Source organism: Salmo trutta, chromosome 14 (assembly GCF_901001165.1).
Source record: "Salmo trutta chromosome 14, fSalTru1.1, whole genome shotgun sequence".
In the NCBI taxonomy this organism is placed as follows: Eukaryota; Metazoa; Chordata; class Actinopteri; order Salmoniformes; family Salmonidae; genus Salmo; species Salmo trutta.
Window position 1 is genome coordinate 46,332,178 of NC_042970.1, and position 18,786 is coordinate 46,350,963.

The 18,786-nt window shown below is 44.5% G+C and overlaps 2 protein-coding genes and 2 non-coding genes across 5 annotated transcripts in view; 3 read left to right on the plus strand and 1 right to left on the minus strand.

Annotated features, from left to right (window-relative positions):
* The first annotated feature begins 1,222 nt into the window (after nucleotides 1-1,222).
* LOC115208247 (NOP56 ribonucleoprotein homolog) lies at nucleotides 1,223-7,126 on the plus strand. Its single transcript, XM_029776152.1, has 12 exons — nucleotides 1,223-1,313; nucleotides 2,259-2,348; nucleotides 2,449-2,563; nucleotides 2,803-2,967; nucleotides 3,212-3,410; nucleotides 3,678-3,865; nucleotides 4,151-4,302; nucleotides 4,496-4,596; nucleotides 4,964-5,112; nucleotides 5,369-5,490; nucleotides 5,726-5,851; nucleotides 6,098-7,126. The coding sequence occupies exons 1-12, from the start codon at nucleotides 1,311-1,313 to the stop codon at nucleotides 6,311-6,313; spliced, it is 1,626 nt and encodes a 541-aa protein (XP_029632012.1). The 5' UTR covers nucleotides 1,223-1,310; the 3' UTR covers nucleotides 6,314-7,126.
* LOC115147958 (small nucleolar RNA SNORA26) lies at nucleotides 3,924-4,048 on the plus strand. The gene has a single exon (XR_003866538.1). It is a non-coding gene; the product is annotated as a small nucleolar RNA SNORA26 (small nucleolar RNA).
* LOC115147941 (small nucleolar RNA SNORD57) lies at nucleotides 5,568-5,634 on the plus strand. Its single transcript, XR_003866523.1, has one exon. It is a non-coding gene; the product is annotated as a small nucleolar RNA SNORD57 (small nucleolar RNA).
* Nucleotides 7,127-8,447: 1,321 nt separating the features above from the next.
* ubap2a (ubiquitin associated protein 2a) overlaps nucleotides 8,448-18,786 on the minus strand; it is a 40,868-nt gene continuing 30,529 nt past the window's right edge. For both annotated transcript variants that reach the window (XM_029776154.1, XM_029776153.1), the window contains exons 14-27: nucleotides 18,320-18,513; nucleotides 17,733-18,003; nucleotides 17,333-17,369; nucleotides 17,068-17,236; nucleotides 16,785-16,815; nucleotides 16,335-16,647; nucleotides 16,067-16,158; nucleotides 15,634-15,684; nucleotides 12,338-12,428; nucleotides 11,704-12,084; nucleotides 11,501-11,605; nucleotides 11,169-11,239; nucleotides 9,631-9,813; nucleotides 8,448-9,357 (exon numbers count right to left, since the gene is read on the minus strand). In XM_029776154.1, coding sequence (XP_029632014.1) covers nucleotides 9,262-9,357; nucleotides 9,631-9,813; nucleotides 11,169-11,239; nucleotides 11,501-11,605; nucleotides 11,704-12,084; nucleotides 12,338-12,428; nucleotides 15,634-15,684; nucleotides 16,067-16,158; nucleotides 16,335-16,647; nucleotides 16,785-16,815; nucleotides 17,068-17,236; nucleotides 17,333-17,369; nucleotides 17,733-18,003; nucleotides 18,320-18,513 — 2,085 coding nt within the window. In that variant the 3' untranslated portion in view covers nucleotides 8,448-9,261. The remainder of the gene's footprint in view (nucleotides 9,358-9,630; nucleotides 9,814-11,168; nucleotides 11,240-11,500; nucleotides 11,606-11,703; nucleotides 12,085-12,337; nucleotides 12,429-15,633; nucleotides 15,685-16,066; nucleotides 16,159-16,334; nucleotides 16,648-16,784; nucleotides 16,816-17,067; nucleotides 17,237-17,332; nucleotides 17,370-17,732; nucleotides 18,004-18,319; nucleotides 18,514-18,786) is intronic.

Consider the following 18,786-nt stretch of genomic DNA (forward strand, 5'->3'; position numbering starts at 1 on the left):
GTACCCCTGTATATTGCCTCAGTATTGTAATTTTATTGTGTTACTTTTAGTTTATTTTGTAAATATTTTCTTGACTGTTCTTAAAACTACATTGTTGGTTAAGGGCTTGTAAGTAAGCATTTCACGGTAAGGTCTACACCTGTTGTATTCGTTATATGTGACAAATAAAATTTGATTTGATGAGACCAAGATTGAACTCTTTGGCTTGAATGCCAAGCCTCACGTCTGGAGGAAACCTGGCACCATCCCTACAGTGAAGCATGGTGGTGGCAGCATCATGCTGTGGGGATGTTTTTCAGTGGCAGAGACTGGGACTAGTCAGGATCGAGGGAAAGATGAACGGAGCAAAGTAGTGAGAGAGCCTTGATGAAAACCTGTTCCAGAGCGTTCAGGACCTCAGACTGGGGCGAAGGTTCACCTTCCAACAGCACAACGACCCTAAGCACACAGCCAAGACAGCGCAAGAGTGGCTTCGGGACAAGTCTCTGAATGTCCTTGAGTCACCCAGCTAGAGCCCAGACTTGAACCTGATCAAACTTCTCTGGGAGACCTGAAAATAGGTGTGCAGCGATGCTCCCCATCCAACCTGACAGAGCTTGAGAGGATCTGCAGAGAATGGGAGAAACTCCCCAAATACAGGTGTGCTAAGCTTGTAGCATCATACCCAAGAAGACTCAAGGCTGTAATCGCTGCCAAAGGTGCTTCAACAAAGTACTGAGTAAAGGGTCTGAATACTTATGTAAATGTGATATTTCTGTTTTTTTATTTTTAATACATTTGCAAACATTTCTAAAAAACTGTTTTTGCTTTGTCATTATAGGGTATTGTGTGTAGATTGATGAGGCAAAAAAAAACTATTTCATCCATTTTAGAATAAGGCTGTAATGTAACAAAATGTGGAAAAAGTCAAGGGGGTCTGAATACTTTCCGAATGCACTGTACCTGGAAGTCTGTAGTGTCTGGAATAAACAGGGTATATGGGACTACATGGAAGCCAGTAATCAGAATGGTTAGTACATTTAGTACACTTAGGCTATACTACATTATACAAAGACCCATTGCAATAATGCATAAACCCCATGGTAAACCTCGCAGCATCCCAACCACAGACCGTATATATAAATCCCAACTCATCATTCATCAATCAACAAGTGGTGCCCGACATTATGTTAAATTCCTTAATCTCGCGATACAAAGTCGACGGTACTTCAGTCATGTGGCTGCGTGTTGGAAAGCAAGTGAAGTCTTTCTACAGTGGTGCAGCAGAGAGAAGGACACGTATAGGGTGTCGCAGCTGATATTTTGCAATCATGGTAAGATTTTTTATATTTTTGCACGACATTTGGATTGTTTAACCATTTAAACACCAACAAATAACTACTATTTGTGGTTACACATGCTTAGGAAAATAAGATGCTCGTTGCAAAACTGCCATTTTCAAGGCTGAACTAGCTAAGCTAACTAGCTAACGTATTTGGCATATGGATTCAATTTCAGGGTGGGAAGTTGACGAGTTAGCAAATTAAGTGATTGTATAATGTGTCGTAGTAAAACATGTAACTATTGTATGCAGTTAGCGTTGATGTATAATCGCGACAGTAATTACTAGTTAACTACAGTAGGTAACGTTATCTAGCGTTCCCAGCAGAGAGGTGGGGAATTAAATGTTGGCAGCCTCGATGGTAGGCCTCTGTCTCAGTGAAAATTCTGATTTTTGCGAAAGGAAATCGTGACTATCACTTAATGACCATATTAAGCAAATAGATGATAAACACACGTTTATGAACATTTGTAATACACGGTAAGAGTCTAATTTAACTCCATTTACAAGGTGCGTACGGTTACTGCGTGTTGGTCTCATACAACACGTGGTTTGGCGCTCGTCTTGGTAAAGCATTTGGCACGGAAGTTCAACTAGGCTCAAGTTACTTTTTTTGGAAATAGTATCAATTACTTGTATCATATCACATCGGCTATGTCGTCCACTTGTGAAATGATTATTCTTGCCTAACATTGTTTAATTTGACCACTTGGCGTAATTTAAGCACCACGTGGATATTTCCATCATGGCTGCATACACGCGTGCAGCAGCGCTTTATCGCCCACGCCACGTGTTTAAATATGTTCACGCGTTTCGCTACCTACATTGTGATTTAATCATTTTGTTTCAGTCACGTTGTTTTTTTTCTCCACCGTATTTAATATGCTAGTTATATAAAGTTAGCAGTTTAATAACCTAATGCGTATCTCTTCCACAGGTGCTGTTGCATGTGCTATTCGAACATGCAGCAGGATATGCGCTCTTCGTTGTTAAGGAGGTGGAAGAGATTGGCATGCTTTTGCCTCAGGTACGAAAACACAATTAATCCACAAATATGATAACATTTGACGCAGATTTACCCTTATTCGTTGAAGTTTGGGGAGTTAATCTTTACTCCCACTCCCCAGGTTGAAGACTGCGTTCTAAACATTGGGAAATTCAATGGCATGGTGAGCCTAGCTGCTTTCTTCCCATTCAAGTCGGCCCAGGCTGCTCTAGATAATATTAATGCCATATCAGAGGGTGAGTTGGTTGCTTTATTTCATTTACTCAATTGTAATCCAAGCTCAGATGTAATGATGTTAAACAAAAATCTGTCAATCCACTGAATGACTGTGCTGACACCAATCATCAAACCTGAACATCTGGGCCTGGCTATATTAATTATACCAGATGGCATTAGACAATATGTATGTTAACGCACCCCCAACTAATAATACTCGTATTTGTAGTATATTATAAATAAAAAATTAATGTTTCAGGTGTGGTCCATGCTGACCTGAAGCTGTTCCTGGAGACTAACCTGCCAATAGGGGGCAAGAAGAAGGCAATGCTGGGGGTGGGCGATGCCAAGATAGGAGGAGCTCTGCAAGAGGAGCTGGGCTTGGCCATCCAGACTGGAGGAGTGGTGGCAGAGATATTGAGAGGTGAGGACTCAAATAGGCAACGGTACAAGTTATTGTGGGTGGGGGGGGTGTCATCTTTTAGGTTGACCAGTAGACAGTGTGCAGCTGGGGATGCCTGGCCTGTGGTGATGTCAAGATAATCAATCCCTGACCCTCGTGATGGTTTATACTGAAAATCTGAACGGCCGCCAGTGCCAATGACTCCGGTTGTAAAAAAATACCACCCCTGTGCATAATCACTGTCACTTACTGTTCTCATCTGAAGGTGTGCGTCTTCACTTCCACTCCCTGGTGAAGGGGCTGACTGCCCAGGCTGCCTCCAAGGCCCAGCTGGGGCTGGGCCACAGCTACTCCAGGGCCAAGGTGAAGTTCAACGTCAACAGGTCCGACAACATGATCATCCAGTCCATTGCCCTTCTGGACCAGCTGGACAAGGACATCAACACCTTCTCCATGCGTGTGCGGTAGGTACAGCTGCTCTGATTACCAAGTCTCCCTCAAAGGAGATGCGGTACGTAGTAATAGACCCAACAACCATCCACTAACACACTTGCTAACGGGACCAAATGATGTTTATACCAAATCTGTCAATCCCCTGAACTCTTAATGTTGAGTCTTCCATCGGTGCTGACGGTCCCTCAGTATAAATGTCAATTATGCCCTCAACTTGGTGGTTTTGACTTTCTAAACGTTCCCAACTTCTGCTCCCTCATTCCCCTCCTGGTTTATAGTGAGTGGTATGGCTACCACTTCCCGGAGCTGATCAAGATAGTGACGGACAACTCTACATACTGCAAGATGGCCCAGCTGATTGGCAACCGAAAGGAGCTGAGCGAGGAAAGTCTGGAGAGCATGGAAGAGGTGGTGATGGACAGTGCCAAGGCCCAGTCCATCCTGGAGGCCTCCCGCAGCTCCATGGGTCAGTAGCAATGTCCCACACTGTCTATTATACGCAGGTATTAAAAATAGCCCCTTTTTTGCCCATCTGGGACTTTGAGGTGTCCTATATGACCAACACAGAGGGGTAGAGTATTATAGTTCTCTCATAAACCTGTAGTGAAGGCACAAACCCTTCCTGTGGATCCTGTCGGGAGATACAAAATGTATATTTCAGTCTTCACTGGAGGTGTTTGTACAATGAATGCCCGTGTCCCTGGTATCAACGTTGCCGCTCAGTCTTTTCCCTTCCTGTGGCTTTCTGTAGGCATGGACATCTCTCCCATTGACCTGATCAACATTGAGAGGTTCTCTAACCGCGTGGTCTCACTGGCTGCCTACAGGCTGGAGCTCCAGGAGTACCTCCACTCCAAGATGGGCCAGGTGGCCCCCAACTTGGCCGCACTCATAGGAGATGTGGTATGTAGTGACCTTACAACCGTCCACTTGACACTAACGGGACCAAATGATGTTTATACCAAATCTGTCAATCCCCTGAACTCTTAATGTTGAGTCTTCCATCGGTGCTGACGGTCCCTGACACCTCTGCCACCGGTGACATGTTCACCGGCCAACCTCTGACATGTCGTCTCTCTCCATCCCTCCCCTCTAGGTGGGAGCACGCCTGATCTCCCATGCCGGCAGCTTAACCAACCTGGCCAAGTACCCAGCTTCAACTGTGCAGATCCTGGGTGCTGAGAAGGCCCTGTTCAGGTACTGGGGCATCCCCTCCCTGCTGGGGAAACTGGCGGCCGCTGTGATGGCAGGGCTGGGGCGGAGCAGAGAAGGGTGACTGGGGGTGACCCCCTCGGAGTGATCTCTCTCTCTCCGTTACGCACCCCCACAGTCTGAGCAGCCGCCCAGGGCACTAAGAGGTAGATTACTTGGCACTTTGTTCTAGTCTTGGGCCATGGTAAAGGGGTTATGGCTGCACGGCCGTACTTTCGTTGTTCGAATTAGGACATGTCATGGCAACTAATACAAATTATTGAGTAATCAACACTTACCTGTTGGGGAATCATTTGTTACCATAGCAAAGTTAACTTAAACTGGTAACCCAACAGCCATTCCCCGCACACAGGGCTCTGAAGACTCGTGGCAACACCCCCAAGTATGGCCTCATCTTCCACTCAACCTTCATTGGTCGTGCTGCCGCCAAGAACAAAGGGCGTATCTCCCGTTACCTGGCCAATAAGTGCACAATCGCCTCAAGAATCGATGCCTTTTCTGGTGAGTGGTGGATGGGGTTTAACCCATGAGGAGAGCAGAGTGGCCTAGTAAAAAAAGGTTATGTTTCAGGGCCTGTTCATTATGACCCGCCTGGCATTATTTGCGATGATGTTCTTATTTTTCGTCAACAGTAATTCACCTCCGGGTGTATGATGGTGATGAGTTAAATACTGAGCAAAGCCTAGGTCTCGTGTATTCTTGCTGGTGCCCCCTGCTGGCAAACAGTGTTATTGAATTTCTTTCCAATCTCTGACAGATGTGCCCACCTGTGTGTTCGGTGACAAATTGCGTGACCAGGTGGAGGAGCGCCTTTCGTTCTACGAGACGGGAGAGGCGCCTCGCAAGAACCTGGACGTCATGAAAGAGGCTGTGATACAGGTGCGCTGACATTGACTTGGGATCTGTTTTGTGAGCATTATTTTAGCACTTTCCTCGTGGATGTTAAGCTTATTTGCTGTGAGTGATGACAACACTTTCCCTGACTCAAATGTGGGGGGTTTACTGATTTAATGAGCCTGACACTGCACTAAAGCACATCTCCACTGCTTCCAGCAGCCGTAAGTGGCTAGTCTCCTAGAAGTATAACCATGCTGTTTTGCTTACCTCCTCCTAGGCCGGAGAAGTGGCAGCTGAGATTAAGATCAAATTGGCAAAAAAAGAGAAGAAACGCAGGAAGCGGGAGAAGAAGCTGGCAGCCCTCTCCACTGGTGACGGCGAGGAGGAAGCGGGTGATGCCGAGGTAATTATTGCTTCGGCCGTCCAGTCTTAACTGAAGGCATGTTTTGATTTGAGATTTGACCCTTCCACATGGTTCTGTCTCAGTGTACGACATGCTAAACTAACTTGACTCCGAACCATTGGCTGGTCCCCTACAGTGGGCCAAATCACTGAAGTGAGTCGGACATTTTACAACCCTCTCCATATGGAAATGAGCGTAGGCCATGGAGTAAATCTGAAACATCCTAATGTAATGATCTGTCTTTAGGCGACTGAGAACGGCGAGGTGAAGAAGAAGAAAAAGAAGCCGGCAGCTGAGGCCGTTCAAATGGAGGAAGAGGCTCCGGCAGCAGAGAACGGAGATACCCCGGCCAAGAAGAAAAAGAAACGAAAGAGTGAGGCAATGGAGGTGGAGCCAGTGGCTGAGGAGGCTCCAGAAACCCCCCAGACTGAGAAGAAAAAGAAAAAAAAGAAAAAAGACTGAATAGCAGATGGGGCAGAGAATTTTTTTTTTTTTAAGTTCTGTACAGTTTTGCCATCTTATTTTTAGCTTTGGACTTAAGAGGTTGTAAGCCAACTGACTTGTGAAATCAAGTTTCTCAATTTGATTCTTTCCGCTCCCTAGCCTCAATGTACTACACGGAAGGTGAATATTCAGCTCAGTGCATTGATGTTAATGTAATAATCATCACACTTGTATGTAAATACTTTCATGGACATTTTCTATCAAATCTGTTCAATATAAATGTGCTTTCAACCATTTTTCAAGTAAATATTATAAATGACCCGCCTGTCATCTCTGAAATAATTCCACGAGTAGCTAGAATTGCAGCCAATTTGATGTAAAAGGGGATAGTTATAAGGTTGTCTAAACCAGTTAGTTATGTGCTCATTACGTTGTCAACTTATCCCTATCAATCTGAATTGTTGCTTTTCTGTGAAAAGCTTATTCAATGAAAAAGAGCCCGCTTGCTTATCAGATTGCTGCCCTTTAAATGAGGTCTCGCTGAATAGAACATAATTGAATACAGCTAATGGAATGTTAGTGATGACATGAAAGCATCTAACCTCACATTTTCTCAGGACATGAGTGCACAATTATAAACATTTGGGTGGTCTTGATAGAGGTTGACCTAATTTTTTTTTTTTATTCCCCCCCCAACGCCGATACCGATTATTGGGGGGCCCAAGATGCCTATTATGATTCTTTTAAAATATGTGTATATACACACAGCTCTGAAGTGACAACGATACAAATACTCTCAACTGTTTGAATAATAAAGAGTAAGTTACCTGTGATGAATGCTGAAAACTAATATCTATATGCAGGAAATCCTATTTTAATAATGGGCATGGTAAAAATTGCAAAGTTAACTGAAACTGGTAACCCAACAGCCATTCCCCGCACACAGGGCTCTGAAGACTCGTGGCAACACCCCTAAGTATGGCCTCATCTTCCACTGGTCGTGCTGCCGCCAAGATCTCAAACATTCTTTCAGTGACATACGGAACCGTTCCGTATTTTATCTAACGGGTGGCATCCATAAATCTAAATATTCCTGTTACATCGCACAACCTACAATGTTATTTCATAGTTCTGGCAAATTAGTTCGCAACGAGCCAGATTCTGTATACCCTGATTCTGCATGCAACGAACGCAAGAGAACTGACACAATTTCACCTGGTTAATATTGCCTGCTAACCTGGATTTCTTTTAGCTAAATATGCAGGTTTAAAAATATATACTTCTGTGTATTGATTTTAAGAAAGGCATTGATGTTTATGGTTAGGTACAGTCGTGCAACAATTGTGCTTTTGTTAAATCATCCCCGTTTGGCAAAGTCTGTCTTTGTTAGGAAGAAATAGTCTTCACAGTTCGCAACAAGCCAGGCGGCCCAAACTGCTGCATATACCCTGACTCTGTTTGCATGAGAAGTGACACATTTTCCCTAGTTAAAAGGAATTCATGTTAGCAGGCAATATTAACTACATATGCAGGTTTTTAAAATATATACTTGTGTTGATTTTAAGAAAGACATTGATGTTTATGGTTAGATACACGTCGGAGCAAAGACGGTCCTTTTTCGCGAATGCGCACCACATCGATTATATGCAACGCAGGACAGGCTAGATAAACTAGTAATATCATCAACCATGTGTAGTTAACTAGTGTTTATGATTGTTTTTTTTATAAGATAAGTTTAATGCTAGCTAGCAACTTACCGTGGCAACGTAAAGCAGGTGGTTAGAGCGTTGGGCTAGTTAATGTACGGTTGCATCCCCAAGCTGACAAGGTAAAAATCTGTCGTTCTGCCCCTGAACAAGGCAGTTAACCCACCGTTCCTAGGCCGTCATTGAAAATAAGAATGTGTTCTTAACTGACTTGCCTAGTTAAATAAAGGTAAAAAAATAAAAATAAAATAAGCAAATCGGTGGCCAAAAATACCGATTGTTATGAAAACTTGAAATCGGCCCTAATTAATCGGTCGACCTCTAGTCTTGATGCAATGGTTCAGCTATCTAGTGGGCAAAATCAATTATGCACGTTTTCTTCCACAAATGGATCAAGATACTTTTCACCAGACACTCCACTCTGAAATGTATTACAGTATGGAATGTTTTCTATAAAACAGGCAACATTTATTTTGGTTCTAGGGGGGGAATAATTAAGAACTTTAATTTGTTGGACAATGAAGGATTAAACCAATTGCAGTGAGCTCAAATTATTGGGACAATACAATGACAGCTTTAGTTAAATTACAGTACTTGTCACAAGCATTGTGTGCTAGGAATATGGAACCAAATACTTTAATGGGGAGAGACTATGTAAAAGGTTCACCTGATATGGATGAAAATACCCTCCGATTAAAGCTGCCAGTGTGCACTTTAACCTCATTTCAAATCTGAAGTAAAGAGCCAAAACGAGACAAATTGACGCTATCCCAATACTTTGAGCTCGCTGTATAAAAGGTGGAAATCACAAATGGAGGGGTAAAAACAAGCTATAAATTACCCTCAATAGAAAAGAGTTCACAGATGGGGGAGATGTGTGAAAAATTATGCTTAGCAGTAATGTACATCAGGTTCATGTATGCATACAAAAATCATCCACGCCACATGATGCTTGTTCTGGTTAAGTACTGTATATTCACCATCAACTTCATAATTACTTCTCCATGATATTTGATTCCTATCATCCTTCGAAAAAAATCTTAACCAAATTTCATGTCCTACTAATACATATATACTGTATAAATACATACATAAATATATTTTACATACAACAGCCATACATTTTTAAAGGGGAATATTGAGCGGGGGGGGGTGGTAGTGTGTGTTTTAGCCTGGTGCTGTAAAATACTTTGTCCCCCCCCTCTGGTCTGATAAGTCAAGATAGGTGGGCATGATGCAGTGTGTACACACACAGCCCTGTCAGTTGCCCCAGTATGGGGAGCTGCCGTAGCTGGACTTGTTGACCTGGCTCTTCTGCTGCATGCTGCTAGACTGGCCTCGCTGGCTAGGACCTCCCTGCATACAGAGATAGAGGACAGTGTCACAGACTGGATATGACCAGCACAAGTACCACACTGATATAGACATGTAAACCAGAGGTAGGCAAAGTGATGGCTAGTGTGGGTGCAGGCTTTTGTTGAAATAAAACTGTTTCAGTAGAATCAGGTGTTACTGCTTGGCTGGAACAAAAGTCTACAAGCACAGGGTAGGATTGCCCACCACTGATCTAACCAGTGTCGTCGTGTGGCATGTTAACACAAGGTTGTAGACTATGGGTAAATGTGTTACCTGTCCGTCCTGGGCCAGATGATGGTGCAGCATCTGGGAGTGGGGTTGCTGGTGGGCAGGCTGCAGGATGTGGAGGAAGGGGGCGGGAGCGTAGCCACCCGGGGCCCCTCCAGGACCCCCCATAGCCGAAGGCAGGTTGAAGGGAGGGGGAGTCCCCGCATGGAAACCCTGCTTATCAAAGGACTGGAAACAGACCATTGGAGAGCAAAGTCAAGGTCAGTGATTACGTTTATCTGTAAAAAAAAACGACCATGGAGAAAAAAATACCCTAACACCGTTAAGCTCTGGCAAAGGACTAGAATTGAAATCATAATTGATAAGAGAGTATTGTGTTCGTGTATGATCCCAGGGAGATAAGCCCTGATGGACTAATGGGTATCGTAATGATGTACAATGAAAAAAATACAAACGCAACATGTAAAGTGTTGGTCCCATGTTTCATGAGCTGAAATAAAATATCCCAGAAATGTTCCATATGCAGAAAAAGCTCTCAAATTATGCACAAATTTGTTTATATATTTTTTTACTTTGCCAAGATAATCCATCCACCTGACAGGTGTGGCACATCAAGAGGCTGATTAAACAGCATGATCATTACACAGGTGCACCTTGTGCTGGGGACAATAAAAGGCCACTCTAAAATGTGCAGTTTTGTCACACAAACAATGTAATTGGCATGCTGACTGCAGGAATGTCCACCAGAGCTGTTGCCAGAGAACTGAATGTTAATTTCTCTACCATAAGCCGCCTCAAACAATGTTTTAGAGAAATTGTCTGTCTGTCCAACCGGCCTCACAACCGCAGACCATGTGTCAACGTGTAGGTGAGCGGTTTGATGATGTCAACGTTGTGAACAGAGTGCTCCATGGTGGCGGTGAGGTTATGGTATCGGCGGGCATATGCTATGGACAACGAACACAATTGCATTTTATCAATGGCAATTTGAATGCACAGAGATACTGTGACGAGATCCTGAGGCCCATTGTTGCGTCATTCATCCGCCGCCATCACCTCATTTTTCAGCATGATAATGCACAGCCCCATGTCCCAAGGATCTGTACACAATTCCTGGAAGCTGAAAATGTCCCATTTCTACCATGGCCTGTATACTCACCAGACATGTCAGCCATTGTGTATGTATGGGATGCTCTAGATCGATGTGTACGACAGCGTGTTTCCGTTCCCGCTAATATCCAGCAATTTCGCACCAGCCATTGAATAGGAGTGGGACAACATTCCACAGGCCACAATCAACTCTATGCGAAGGAGACGTGTCGCGCTCCATGAGGCAAATGGTGGTCACACCAGATACTGAGTGGTCTTCTGTCCATACTTTTTTTTTAAAGGTATCTGTGACCAACAGATGCATATCTGTATTCCCAGTCGTGAAATCCATAGATTAGTGCCTAATTTATTTATTTCAACTGACTGATTTCCTTATATGAACTGTAACTCAGTAAAATCCTAGAAACTGTTGCGTTTATATTTTGGTTCAGTATAAATAAAAATCTGAAACACAAACATTATAAACATCTCACCTGGGTCTTGTTGTAAACACTTCCACTGATTTCTGGGACCCCGGAGTTGCCTGACGTCACAGAGATGCCGCCTAGCATACGATAAAATATTTAAATAGGTGAACAAACGTTCGTATCACAGTCAACAGCATGACTTAAAGCCTCTTAAAATCAGGACAGCTTATGACTTTTGCCCAATACTGATATGAAATAATGTATCATCAGATGTCATTGAAATGGCAATATTATTTATTTATTTCACCAGGCAAGTTCTCATTTTTAATAATAGAACCGTTCAAGCATGGTAACGATATGGGGTCAGATGACCGGGATTTAATGGGAGGGTGATGTACCTTTACCGGGGCCTGTAGCAGCAGATTTGGCCTGGCTCTGGGAGGAGTTGCTATAGCCCTTGCTATAGTCTACTCCTGCTTGGCCCTGGGTCAGGTCCTCATACCCTGAGACCAAAACAACAACATACTGACATCAACTCTCTTTTCCACAGTGGTCAACTAGATTGTTGGTGTGTGTGTCTCCCTCTCTCACAGTAACCAACCTGAGCTGAAGGTGTGCTGGCCGTAGCCGCTGGGCTGCTGCTGCTGGAAGGGGCTGGCTGAGGGGTTTCCCAGACCCACACCGTGCTGCTTGGCTGGCCCCTGTCCCTGGGGCATGAACATGGTGTGGCCGTACTGGAAGGCAGCGCCAGGCATCCCGGGGTAGTAGGGCAGGCCTGTGTAGCTGTAGCCTGGCGGGAGGAAGGCCTGCTGCTGCTGGCTGTTGTGGTGGCCCTGGGGTTGGCCTTGAGGCTGGGGCTGGGGGGGTTGTGGCTGGGCCTGGTTCTGCCCTTGGCTCTGGCCCTGTTGGGGCTGCTGTTGGGCCGACAAGCTGCTAGGTGCAGGGGAGGTGGAGTCACCCCTGCCAAACTTTGTGACTTCACCTGCGGAGGAAGGGAGAGGAGGGAAGATTACCGAAAGCGTGAGACATGGTAAAGATGTCCCCCAGGGGTGTGTGATCGTACCGGTTACTACTTTAGCAGACTAAACCATGAACGATCTTCCCTTTTTTCTCCCCCTCAGCTCCATAGTCATGGAACTATTGTCAAACTAGTTTATAATTCCAGGACCCAGTTCCAAAAGTTTCAAAACAGCTGACAAAAAGGGTTTGACAGTGTGTGAGCTAGAGTTGCTTACCTGAGTAGGGGTTATTGGCGAGGCTCCCATCTCTGCCAGAGAGTGCTGCGGGACCAGGGAATGTGATTCCGTAGTAATCCTGCAAAGAGGGCTTTACACAGAGAGAGACCGGATCAGAAACATAGAAATCCAAACCTGTCTAATTGGAATGAATGGCAGTAGAGTAGTAGCCTGGTTGCAGTCTCTGTTCAGCTATTATGTTCCACTGCTTGCCACTCCTGTCTCTTTGCCAAAGAGACTGGCCTTCCGGTAATCTTTAAATATGAACATTTATCATTAATGAACTTGAGGAGATCAAAGGATTTGATTCCGATTCGATAACCCTCACAGCTATCATCCAATCACAATGTTTATGCAAATTAGACTGATAGGAAAACATTCTAACTTATTTCATAGATTTGATTGGAAACATTCTAACTTATTTCATAGATTTGATTGGAAACATTCTAACATTGGGCATTCTAACCTAATACATTTCATTGTAAACATAAACATTGGCGCGGGAAAAACAGAGGATGCGGATTCCCCTTTATTGCATTTTTACCACCAGCCAATGTGATCACAACACACCAGAGAAGCTCTCGCCATTCAGACTTCCCCACCAGTTCACTGTGTGAACATTGTAGCCTATTTTATATCCAGCAAGCAAGAATAAGGTGCTTTTTTCCCTCAAATCTATACAGTACCACTCAAATGTTTGGACACACCTACTCATTCAAGGGTTTTTCTTTATTTTTACTATTTTCTACATTGTAGAATAATAGTGAATATATCAAAACTATGTAATAACACATATGGAATCATGTAGTAACCAAAAAAAGTGTTAAACAAATCAAAATCTATTTTATATTTGAGATTCTTCAAAGTAGCCACCCTTTGCTTTGATGACAGCTTTGAACACTCTTGGCAATCTCTCAGACAGAAATACTCCTCAGCACCCCTCCACAGACGATCCCGCAGGTGAAGAAGCCGGATGTGGAGGTTCTGGGCTGGTGTGGGTACACAGTCTGCGGTTGTGAGGCTGGTTGGATGTACTGCCAAATTCTCTAAAACGACATTGGAGGCGGCTTATGGTGAAGGAATGAACATTCAATTCTCTGGCAACAGCTCTGATGGACATTTCTGTTGTCAGCATGCCAATTGCACGCTCCCTCAAAACTTGAGACATCTGTGGCATTGTGTTGTGTGACAAAACTGCACATTTTAGAGTGGTCTTTTATTATCCCAGCACAAGGTACACCTGTGTAATGATCATGCTTATTAATCAGATTCTTGATATGCCACACCTGTCAGGTGGATGGATTATCTTGGCAAAGGAGAAATTCTCACTAACAGGGATGTAAACAAATTTGTGCACAAACATTTGAGAGAAATAAGCTTTTTGTGCATTTTGAAAATCTCTGGGATCTTTTATTTCAGCTCATGGGATCAACACTTTACATGTTGCGTTTATATTTTTGTTCAGTATATATTTCTACTTCTGGGACACGCATTGTGATAGGCTACCTGTTCAGGAGCTATAAGAGGAATAGAGAGAGGAAGGAAGAGAGAGAGGCCAATGGAGATGCCAGCGTTTGAATTGTGCAAGAACGGAACAGTGAAGACAGAGATCTGTAAGTTATAGGTGAATTAGGCTGGGCTATAATACTATTATTCGTATGCTAGCCTAAATATATATATTAGGCCCTGCCTACTACACTGAATCAAAGCGATCAGCATCTGTGCAATTCATCCAGAGACAAAAACAAGATCTGTCTGATGTGCCAATGAATTGAAGACAAACATCACCAAATGTGTCAGTTTAATTAAATGTGCAATATAAAAAAAAAAAAGTGTAGTGCCCTAGGCCTATTTGAGACCCTGGCTGTTGACGTAGGCAACAGATCGCAAAGCAGGGACTGGAGCTACTTTTTGGAAATAGCAAGCTCGCGTTCTCATCCATAAACACATTTTCAAGCGCATGTGCACTGTCCGGCAGCTCACATCAGTAGGATGGGTAGCCTTATCATTAGGAGTGACGTCTAACGTGGATCGCTAAAATAATTATTATGATCACATTTCCTCAATTTAAATATTAGGCCTATGGGGACACCTAGACATTTGGCAGCCAAGCACGAGTGATCAGTGTAGCCTTTTATCGTTCAGACAGGATGTTGAAATATTTTCAGGCCTAGAATAAAAACCACCAAGCTTCTATCGTCGACTCAATTGAATGAAGAGAAAAAAAAATCTGAATTACCAGGGGGAAGTTTGGAAAAACTAATGTCCATTCAGAAAGTTTCCTAAAGTAGCCTGTCTGGATTCCATCTCTTAATTAGAGGAGAGAAAAATAACATAACTGAAGTGAGCAAGTCCCGATCAGCAAGTACGAGGAATGACGACAAGTGCCAGTTTTGCGTTTCTTTCCTCGTTAATAGGATGCAACCGAAGCAAACGTCGCTCGATTGAATCTTATGGGCTAATACAGTATTTTCTGTATCATTATTTCTCGCTCTCTCTCAGTACAGAGTCCTTTCTAGCCACTTTGAACAACATGATTTTGCATTGACACCGCCTTCTCACAAGGCAATGACCACAGCCCGTTATAACGGTATTGTTAATTGTTGTTCTTAAAATTCTAATTCTATATTGCGCCAAATTTGCACGCACCACATGTTCCATAACGTTGTCATGGAAAATAGAAATGCTTCCAACTACCAATCAGAAACTGCGCCGTAAATCCCCCCCTGTATATTGAACGTTGAGATTGCCGAAAGGCCAGTCTGTTAGCTAAAAAAGACTGGTACCCAGGACTAGTAGAGTAGGGTGTCCAATTGGTAAAATGATGTGTAGATAATCCTCTAAGAAAACCAATGGTCCAAATCTCATGTCTCTATCATAATCCGTTCAAAAGTAATGCTTATTTTGTTTTACCCTTGTAGGATGGCCAAAATTGGGTGACTAAATCAGACAAAAAAAAGTGGTCAAAAATCAGGAAAATAGCATTGCGCCAGCTAGGCTGGATGTTGGGCGAGAATTAAGGCCAACTGACAGGCTCACTGTTGAACTCGTCTTTCTTCTCGAATCCGGAGGACATAAAACAATATAGAGGTGAGATAGATATCGATTTTGAGACATGACATACAATATTTTTTAGATTTTAGTATACACTTTTCATATTAATATGAAATTCCTGTGCTTTTTCAAAGATTTCTCACAAAAACAATATGTGGGGAAGTGCCAAGATGGAGGCATGGTGGCTTCAAAACAGCGCCCCCTGTCAGTCATCAGTGCATATATAAATCATTGAGACTCACCATAGGCAGTCTGGACTGTAGCATGTGGAGGTCCTCATAGCCGTAGATCTGCTGTGGAACACATGGCAAATACAGTCACTTGAATGGATCATACACCCAAATAACAAAATATGTTTCTTTAATTTGAAAGCAGGGAAAGGAAAAGCGGGATAACCTAGTCAGTTGTACAACTGAATGCATTCAACTGAAATGTGTCTTCCACATTTAACCCAACCCCTCTGAATCAGAGAGGTGCGCGGGGCTGCCATAATCGACATCCACGTCTTCGGCGCCCGTGGAACAGTGGGTTAACTTTCTTGTTCAGGGGCAGAATGACAGATTGTTACCTTGTCACCTCAGGGATTCGGTCCAGCAACCTTTCAGTTACTGGCCCAACGCTCTAACCACTAGGCCAGGAGAGACAGTGACACACACAAACACACACAATAGTTACCGGGTAGGCAGGCAGCAGGCCTCCTGGGCCCATGATGTACTGGTTGGGCAGTAGTGGGGGAACCCCCTGAGACAGGTTAGGAGGAGCTTTACCTGAAAAACACAAGAACAAAACACTCACACACTGCTATCTAGACAGAATTACAGTTTCACTTATAGTCTTTACGTTTGTGTTTTAATATGTAGGCGAACGTGACTGTACGAGTATGTGTATACATTTTGCGTGCGCGCGTATACTCATGCATGTTTGTGTGTATGTTTGCGCGTACCAGTTGAGGAGGAGAGCAGCGGTGCGGTCCTGGGGGCCGAGGAGAGGTTCGATTGGGCCGTGGTCCCGTTGGCACTGAGCCCCAGGGCTTGGCTGGCGTGATGCCCGCTGCCACCCATGCTACTGACCATGCTGTTCATGTGGCTCATGGTGCCCATGATGTGAGCCATGCCGCTGTTGACCTGGTGGAGTGACTGGGCTGGGGCCTGAGCTGGGGCCTGGGCTGGGGCCTGGGCTGGGGCCTGGGCTGGGGCAGAGGAGTAGGAGCCAGACGAGGGTGCCAGAGAGCTCACACTACTGTCTACACTGGTATACTACACAGAGAGAGGTAGAGTGAGACAAAGAGAGAGAAACCGAGAGAGTTAGTTACAGAGGAGGTTGTACTCGGCATGGTAATCTCTTAAAAGAAGCGTGTGTGTGTGCGCGCGTGTCTGTGTTGAACAGTACTCACAGTGAGAGAGGAATGACTACTGCTGCCATGGCTACAATGTAGAGAGAGAAGAGAGAAGAAGAGCGGGAAAGATACATTCATGAATGTCCTTAATATCCCAATTTGCCTTCTGCTCTTGATTTAGATATATTTACAATCAACCATATTAATATAAATTGACCGAAGAAAGTAACTGCATTTCTAGCCTATAATGGCAAAACTTGGAATTCTGTATGTATAAATTGTCTCTAACTCACGTCAATGCAAGCACACATGCTAAGATGTAAAGGCAAGTGCGTGTTACCTGCTGAGTGGTGCCAGGCTGGCAGAGGGCATGTCGTGTGGCAGACTGGGGAGTGCTGAGCTGTGGGGGGGTATGGAGGAGGGAATGAGGGCAGAGGAGGCAGGGGCACTGCTGGTACTGATGCTCAGAGAGGGAGACTCCGGCTTTGGCGTAGAGGAGGCTGACGAAGCTGGGGAGAGAAAGAGGGAAACAATCAATTAAAAAACACAAATCCTGATAAAAAGAGCAGCACAGAATGAATGAATGAATGAAATGTGTAACTTACGGTCCATAGCAGACGTCCTCACACCGTTCAGACCGTTCTGTTGACACGAGCAAACGACAAAGTTAACATTGGAATCTTCACCCATGTCAACTTATCTTTATTATCCCAACATTGCGAAATGCATTTATCATTCATATTTCATACACAACAAATGATGTGTCTCATTATTGCACAACCCAGGACACTGAGACTGTGGGAGAGGTCTGAGTCTTGTTCATTAGGGCACACCATAGCCAAAACCTTCAGCAACAGAACACAAAAACAAGCGATTCTTATAGGACAAGTTCAGGTAGTCTATCCGGGTTCCTGGACGTTTTCTTCAATTTGGTGCCTAATGAATACCACCCTGTTGGCCTGCAGTGTGTTCGTTAAGGCTTACATTAGCCCAACTTAGACTCACCATGATTGGCCCGGGTGCCTCTTTGCTCTGGGAGAAGGCCAGGTGTGAGTGAGGGGCCACAGGCCCACAGTCATAACCGCTCCCCACTGAGACAAAGGGAGACGTGGAAGAGGAAGAGGGCACCGAGGAGGAGATGGAGGAGGATGGAGTGGAGGAGCTGACTGTACCCATAGAGGGGGCCAGGCTGGACATGGGCACCGACGGGGAGTGGTAGACGGGCTCAGAGGATGAGAGAGGGAGGGGGACGGAAAGAGGGGTGCTCATAGATTCACTGGAGACAAACCGAGAAGGAGGTTTTAGTTAAACTATGGCGAGACACTTTAAAATGTATAATAAGAAGAATTCGCATGGACTTCTAGGGTGAGCTAGCATGGTCTTCAATCTGTTGACCACCCCTGGGGTCTGTTCAGGAGTGCAAAATAACTGAATATACACATCAACATAGAATATAACGTAGAATAACAAAGAAACTGTGCTGAAGAGATCGGACTGTCTGAGGCAAAATGTGGAATCATGTAAACTCGTTACTTTTCCTGTCTGTAACTTTCACCTCACTGAATACACCCGCGGTGGAGATTGTGACCCACCTGAGGGGATTGGAATAGAGGCTGGTCTGGCTCTGTGGGGCCGGGGTGGACTCCCTGGAGCCCCCGGTGACACACGTCTCCACGGGACCAAAGTCCGGCAGGGCCGCCTCCGAGCCAAAGTCCAGTGCTCCGAACTGAACGTTAAGACCGGGGACGTCGGCAGAGCCAGGCATTTCCACCGCCGACGAGGGGATCTGGAGTGGAGGGGAAAGCTCTTACTCAGAGGGGACTCATTGACGGGAAACAGCATCTTCATGATTCACAATCCTTGCATTTGAGAGAAAAGGATTGTGTCAAGATCTGCACAGATTTGATAATCTTGATCGCCAATCCCCTCAAACACCATTAGCTTCTTCATTTAGAGCAGTGCTCTTCAACGCTGGGAATTTACCAATTAAGCATCAAGACCTTGATTAGATCAATCAGGTGTGTTTGTACTGGCCTAAAACAAGAACCTTGATAGCCAA